General features: G+C 35.0%; 2 protein-coding genes across 2 annotated transcripts; both read left to right on the forward strand.

The window, feature by feature from the left end:
• Positions 1-6: 6 nt before the first annotated feature.
• LOC108369897 (uncharacterized) lies at positions 7-1,953 on the forward strand. Its single transcript, XM_017625105.1, has 2 exons — positions 7-137; positions 1,272-1,953. Exons 1-2 carry the CDS (start codon positions 90-92, stop codon positions 1,584-1,586), a joined length of 363 nt encoding a protein of 120 aa, XP_017480594.1. The 5' UTR covers positions 7-89; the 3' UTR covers positions 1,587-1,953.
• A 920-nt stretch (positions 1,954-2,873) lies between these two features.
• LOC108369898 (uncharacterized) lies at positions 2,874-7,235 on the forward strand. The gene is made up of 5 exons (XM_017625106.1): positions 2,874-3,495; positions 3,880-4,055; positions 4,138-4,322; positions 5,214-5,405; positions 7,159-7,235. The coding sequence occupies exons 1-5, from the start codon at positions 2,948-2,950 to the stop codon at positions 7,219-7,221; spliced, it is 1,164 nt and encodes a 387-aa protein (XP_017480595.1). The 5' UTR covers positions 2,874-2,947; the 3' UTR covers positions 7,222-7,235.
• Positions 7,236-7,856: the final 621 nt, after the last annotated feature.

Genomic DNA, 7,856 nt, shown 5'->3' on the forward strand with positions numbered 1-7,856 from the left:
GGGTCGCAGAATGGAGGGATCTCTGTGACAGCAAGGAAAGGCAACTGAGCTTGGAATTGAGCAAAGCCAAAAGGAAATACAGCACAGAAATGAATTGCTTCCGGTTGATGTTGCAGTCAATGTATATAACGATAGACGTATGTTGATAGCATAGTTTTAGGCGCAAGAGATTAACATTATCATCGAGCTAATGCTGCCCTGTAGGGAAACGCACTAGCGCCGAACTGGTTCAGTTCTAGAAAATGTAAAGCCATGACTAAGTCGGGTTTATTCTGTTTTGCATGCTAGCCACTGGCGAACTTAACATTGAGATATTCTACTCGAAGTGTCAATTGCCCCCCGCTGGATGCCTTTTTCGCTTGTTCCGAACCAGTTCTAAATTCGAAAAATGAGATCTAGCTCGCTCTGTATGTGTAATTTTTTTTCGAGAAAGTATCACATTTTTCTGCTTTTGGCCTGCTCATGATGTAGTTACTAATCGACTGGTTCGTTTTTGATGATCAAGAATTATTACTGAACTAGGTACTTGATTCACTAGTGCGGGGTTTTCTCTGCAGGGAGCTAACCATGCAGCAATAAGGCTTCCAATTTTTCCAAAATCGTTTGACTAGGCCTTTATTCAAACCGAACATATCGAGCCCTAACCGCCAAAAAGACGTAAGCGTCATTTTTTTCAACATTTTATTTTTGATGCAGAAATGCATTTGGTTGCGCTAGGAACATTTCTGCATAAAAAAGAAATTTTTTGAAAAAATGTCGCTTACGACTTTTTGGCGGTTAGGGCTCGATATGAAAACATATTTACATATTGTGGCTGTAGCTGAAAGTGGTACTATTTGTTAGCTTCCAGGAGGGCCCGGGTCCGAATGCGGTCAGACACAACATAATATTTTTGATTTTTTTTTTTATTAATTACGAAAAAAAGACATCTGTGAAGTGCAGAAAGAAATCGTGTTCCAACGAAACAAATCTCCAAAAGTAAAATTGTCTAGTTCAAAGCCAGATAATAAAGTATAATTAACCAGAATAAGACTATCTTATGGTAAGTTGTTGAGTGGACCGGTCTTTTTACAATGACACGCCAATGTTAAAAGTGACCAGTTAAAACCATTGGCTGCGGCATTATGAGGGACTAGTACTGGTAACAATAGGGACAATCCGAGGGCGAACCTAGGGTCAGTCCGAATTGCTGCAGGGAATTTACCCATCTCCTTAAATAAAAAAAAAACACACACACACACCTAATTCACAATGACTTAATGCTTTTGCAGGAATACAAAATTCGCATTGCCACAATGAGCGACGAATATGATCGTCAATTCAACGAAATTAACGACAAAAACATAAAGTTGCAAAGTGATATCGATAAGATGGCGGTACAACGGAAGTTTTTGGAAGCAGAAATGGAGTATATGAAAGTAAGAGTTCGAGATATATTGGCGGGTGTTGAAAGCGATAAAGTAAAGAAGGGGAAACGTGTGCCAAGACAGCCTTCGCAAATTTCCCTTTCACAAAAGTCCAGGTCCAGCGTCTTGAGCTTCCGGAAAAATATCCCCAGTCTAATTAAGAAAAAAACAGGACAATGAATTGCTGAAGGGTATGGCAGCATGATTAAAGAATGGGAAATGTTTTTGAAATAAATTCCAAAATATAAATTTTAAACTGTATGTGTGCATTTGTTTTTAGAATACGTGAATGGGTTTATCTTAGAGAGCTTGGTGCGTTTTGCACCGCCACGCTCAAAATCCCTAACTTAGAGCTTTATTTAGATAAGATACGGACACGGTGAGAGTAAATGGTCTTTCTGATCGGCACTGGCTTAGCCTCGGTACTTTAATGAGAGCCTTTAAGTTGTACGTGTCCACATCAAAGCTATAGAAAGCAAGGTAAGGATTATTCCCCGTTATACAGACATATCTACATATGTAAATATTTATTGTATGTACGCGATATAGGTAAAAATTACAGAAAGCTTTAAAAGCACAACATGCCTCAGAAATGGTAAGCTTTAGCTTAGGTAAGAATTGGGAACTTCCAACTTTTTAAGCTTCCATTTCATTTCACGTAGAGTGAAAGCACACTCCGAGCGGCGGTTTTTTAAATACAGACGTATCCTTAAACTTTAGCTCGCGAGCGGGCTACCGAAAACGGCTACTCAGTCCGTGACCCAAATAAAACGAAGCGAACGAATCAAATTTGACAAGGGATGACGGAAAATCGTTCCACAATACATCATAAAACGATGCCATTTTTGTTTGCAACCAGTTATAACGTATCGAAATATCGTTGCTCCAAATGCTCTACTTCGAAATCATCTAAATCTGTCATCTTCCCTTCATCGCCATTTGAGTACTGCAAAAGCTTACGTTGCATCTGTACGTTAGCTGGTGGTTTAAAATTCTGTCAATTTCAGTACGATTTCTCATCTAAAAGATATGTAGTTGAAGCATAGCGGCGGGTGTTTTTTTTCTCTTCCAAGCAGGATTTTAAGTGTTTTCATACTCGAATATCGGTCTCGGGCATGCGGTTGCATCCAATGCATGGTCAACTAATGACTATAAAAGACACGGTTTAAATGACCACTGGTTCGTAGCTTTCTATTTATATTTTCCTATAAGTAACCTTGATTCGTACCTACGAAATATGCAGATGGATTATTTGCAGGAAAATTCGATAAACAAGCTTTCACTTTGAAGCACGTTCAAGCAAATCCGAGCGAGTTTGTACATGTGTCCGACTATTGCACTGTGAAATAATTGAACGGAAATTAAACCCAACTTAGGAACTTTTGAATGAATTGTTTCAAAGTTTTCATTTAAGACATTTCGAAGGGTGTACACTCGTTTAACGTCGCTGAAATTATTTAGATAATATCCTTTTTCTGATTTTGTCTGCTTTGTCCTTTATTTGACTTCGACGAGATTCGTAAAAAAGCAATATCGCCATTATGAATATAGGATCGGTGGGTGAAGTAAAATTCTTGCGAGATGTGAGGATGGAAACCAAATCAGCTCGAATTGTCGACGAGCTGCTGCTCAAAGACTTTGAACAGGGTCAGAAAATGGCAGAGGTTTTTGAGGAGACCAGTTCAGAAGACACGCTTTCCTTGAGCAAGAAAGTAACCAAATGGTCCGTTGGCCAATTAAGGCCAACCACTGAAAAGGATTTTAAATATATACGGGATTTGGCTATTAAACAATTGGAAATTGATATACTACACAAGATGGAACTTCTTTATCGATCTTTTGTCTGTAAGAATACTAGACATCTCAAGGAACCGTTGCCATTCAAGGTATTCAGCTGGTCGGCTAGGGAATTCGAGCAGCGAAATAAAGTTAACAGTAATGCCGGGATTGATGTGCTAATGAAGAAAGTGTCGAACGTTTGTTTGGAAGTACGAAAGTTGCAGGTGGACATAGAAGAATGTGTACGCATAATAACGACGCTGTTCGCCAGCGTACAGGCAGGAAAGCTTATGGAGAATGAAATGTTAAAGTAAGTACTCGTTTATACATACATATCGTTTTACCTTAATATAGAAAGGCACGAAGTCATTTACTTCTCAAATCCAATATTTTACAAAAGTCTACCGATAAATCACTACTGGATTTTTTTATCTACTACAACATAAAATTATTTATAGTCTTCAAAAGAAATTCGCAACAAAAGGACTTGATTTTGTATGGAGTTTTTTCATTACTCCGTAGCGCAACAGAATTTTTAGATTTGCCAAATCCTATACTTAGGATGATATGTATGTATACATATTTAAATCAAAAGTACATTCGTATTACCCATTCCTTATCAGAGTTGGCACATTCTCTGTCCCTCAGGACCTGTTTGTGAGTAAATATAAAAATACAAGAAAATTTATTACAGGGATATACAGAAACTGCTGACTATAGAAAATACCGTTGAGGATGAGTTGGCTGAAAATAAGGCGAAGTTGCAACAGCTGATCAGCGATTGGCTGCTGAATAGGACTGCTAAAAATAAAGAAAAGGCAAATAAGGAATATCAGACGGAGATTGAGAAACAGCTAATGGAGGCTCATGGTGAGTAACCCAATTTAGTTTAGTTCTGATATAGAAATGTACCTACTATTCCAAATACTATTCAAAATATAAAATTCTTTAGTGTTGGATCCGATTAAGATACGCTACGAAATAAACTACTATCAAATGAATGCGACACAAGCTGAATTGAAGGCTGAACGGGAATTGAAAAAATACACAGATAAGATCGAAGAAGTTCGGAGGGCAATGCGGAGGGAATCTTATACCTCGCAGTGTTCCCTAAACTCGTACTATTCGGACACTGAGGCAAGCACTCAATGTGGCAACTTCATCAGAAACCGTAGAATTTTTCTAAATGGATAAAAAATAATATTTTGTATAGTGTTTCCATTTCGCAGAAATGGTATAGAATTCTTGAAAATCAGTTTTTTTCGATCGGAAAATTTGGTTTCTCTTTAGGAGACCGCCAATAACAAAACCCAGTTGCTTAACCATTTCTTAGTATCAACTATTTTTTATAGGTTGTACAAAAACCTCAAAAACTGCAATATGGGGGGGGGGGCACTCAAATTTTACAGGAGAGCAAAAACGGTTTATTCTTTGAAGGCGTTGCCTTGATAGGCGGTATTTTCTCTAGCTATTATTTTACAAATCTGTTGTTTCAATAACGATTTAACGATTTTTATGCATAAATCTCGATGCCTGGAGTTCAGGGTTATCAAAACTCTTTTTTGACACAATGGCGATTTAGGCGGTTTTGCAAAAACATTGACGAATTAGATTTTATTTCTGGAAGTCTCCTAAAGGGAAACATAATTTTCCAATCGAAGAATATTTATTTTCAAGAATTCTATACAATTTCTACGAAAAAGTGTTTTCCCCCAAAAAAAAAAAACGGTTATTCTTATTTCCCATTTAGTAAAATCCCAGAGGATGGGAACTTAACATTTTAAACTTTTTTTTTTACCACCCTAATGAACATATGTACATTAGACCTTGTTGTGATATGTATATGGAATAGAAATAAGGATTAATAGCCTTATTCATAAAAAACAAAGTATGTAGCTTCAAAAGCGTCTACAAATTGAAAAAATTTTTGAAAACGTCAATCTATAAAGCTTTTAAACCTACTTTATTTTTTATGAATAAGGCCATAAGTCTTATGTAAGTACTTATACATTGAATGATTTATTGCAGAAATATAAAACTCGCTTGCTAGAAATGACCAACAAATACAATAAGACATATGATGAGTACGAGAATCGCAACCAATACATGCGTACTACGATGGAGACTATACGCAATCAGAGAAAATTTTTGACGGAACAAATTGAACGTTTTCATGAGGAGATCGATCGAGTTCTAAAGCCGAAAGCGTTAGAGGAACCGGTAAGTGAGATGGGGGTAGAGAACAGTACCATGGAAGGGTAACGAAAAACATTTTAAAGCATTAGGGGCCTTCACACCTTTCGTGTTGTCGAAAGATCTTTAAAAACAAAATTTACATAAAACTGCTAACCAACGCAGCAACGAGCCTATTATTTATCTAATTATTGCCGCTAAACCCAAACGCAATATCGAAAAGTAATGACAGAAGCAGTCGCACTATGCATGCAATGCGATATTCGAAAATACTTTTTTTTCGGAATTTGACTAAACGAACATTTGCGGCTAGTTGTTTTCTTAAAAGAATAATTTTACGTTCAAATTGAGCTTTTTGTAAAATACAATCGTTCACATTGGACACTTGGAGTTAATTTTGACGGTTGTTTGATTTCAAAAATAAAAAAAATATTCAAAATAAATTGTTTGTGTTTCAATTTGTTTTGTGCGTACATACAGTCCATCAATAAAGTTTAGGTACATCCATTTTTCTGCAATACGGGCAACTGTTTTTTAATTCTTTTAGTTTGCGCAAATTTTTTAAAGAATATGGTTAATTCTACGACTAAGACCCCAAAAATCCGAGCTGCAAACCTTTTGCAAAATTAAAGAAAATTCTGCAAATTTCCATCAAAATGTTACACTTTTAGCCCATTCAATTCTAATATAATAAAGTGCAAGTCTGAGACAGCTAGGACTTACCAATGATTTGCGGCAACAAAAAAATGTCTCAAAAGTCATTGGTATCTAAGTCCTAGCTACCTCAGACTTGCACTTTGTTATATTAAAATTCAATGGGCTAAAAACTGCATACTCAACTCTTTTCAAAAGAGTGTAATATTTTAATGAAAACTTGCAGTATTTTCTTCAATTTTGCACAAGGTTTGGAGCTCTGATTTTTGGGGTTTATGTTGTAGAGTTAAACATATTTTTATAAAAAATTTTCGAAAAATAAAATAATTAAAAACAGTTTCCCTTATTGCAAACGAAAATCGCTGTACATAAACTTTATTGAATGACTGTATGTCTGCTTCATATGATACATATTAATGCGTACGGTCTACTTTGAGACTTCAAACGTTTAGTTCCAAATGAACTTTTCTCTCAAAGCTTACACTGCTAGCAAATGTAAATAAGGATTAAAATTTAATAAATAATTAATACAACCAAAACCAAAAATCTCTGGAAAATTAACAATAAAATACTTTTTTTCGCAAAATCTATAAAGCACCCTTTTATTTCTCAAAAAAACCGGGGTAACAGTTATTCGTCGCCACGCTGTACAATGATTTTATTTTTTGAGTTTAATCAATAAAGATTAGAAAAAATATTTAATATTTGAGTTTTATTTTTTCGCTCAATGGAAATTATTACTTGGTTTTTAATTTTTCGATCACAAATAATGATTATTTTATGGTTTTTATTTATTAGCTCAAAGATAATAAGTATTTTTGAGTTTTTATTTTTTCACTTAAGAATAATGATCATTCAAAAAACTTAAAAGCTATACCAACGTGATTTCTGACGCATCCTTTTCGTAGATAGCGACACTCTAATAAAAAGAATAATTACCAAACCTGTCTGGTTAAAATTTCAGTAGGTTGCGTCTGCATAGCCTTTTCAATTTTATAAATAATCATTATTTTTAAGTGGAAAAATAAAACCTAAAAATAATGATTAAGTTCTGATTTAAATTATTTTACTCATAATGATTAACATCCCTGTTATAATCACAGTAGATAACTAAATATTTTTTCAGGTAATTCAAAGTGCGCCGGCACCCAAGAAAAAGAAGGGACAGAAAAGAAAGAAAAAATCATGAAGCAATGAAGGCGGCTAATGCATATACATATATACTTACATATTACATATGCGCATGCATAACGGTATACAAATGTCGTATCAGTTTTTCAAATATGCTTATGTAGTATTCATGTACGTATATCTATTTTTATAATTTACAATGTAAAACAATGCGCTTTTATAAAACATTACGTGTTTTCCTTTCAACAAATTATATACAGCGGTTTATTCACGTTTCTTCTCGCGCATATCCTACATATAAATAAAACTTAATATAGCTTATAACTATGTAGCTGTTTCCCGCATACACGTTGTGATTAGATTTGCAAAATAAAAAATCATATTGCAAACAAAATTTTTCTTAGTTGTGTCAAAATTCATCTGGAGCCCTAACCACAAGCGTTGAAAAAATGTTTTTTTTTACGCAGAAATTCTCTTAGATCATCAAGAAATCTGAGAAAAATAACCGTAAGCATAGGTGACATGTAACTGAGAGAAATATGCAGTTTTAAAGTGGTCCACTCCATGCAACCATTTTAACCTCAACAATTACAACTTGTAAAAGTTTATTACCAGTGTCCACCAGTAGGTGGAGGAATGAAAAACAACTCCAGACACTTGTCCTTCACTTGCAGCTCTTTCCAATTGGCCTTT

The sequence above is a fragment of the Rhagoletis zephyria genome, unplaced genomic scaffold (assembly GCF_001687245.7).
Source record: "Rhagoletis zephyria isolate East Lansing unplaced genomic scaffold, Rhagoletis_zephyria_1.1 Rzeph_scaffold_03893, whole genome shotgun sequence".
Classification (NCBI taxonomy): Eukaryota; Metazoa; Arthropoda; class Insecta; order Diptera; family Tephritidae; genus Rhagoletis; species Rhagoletis zephyria.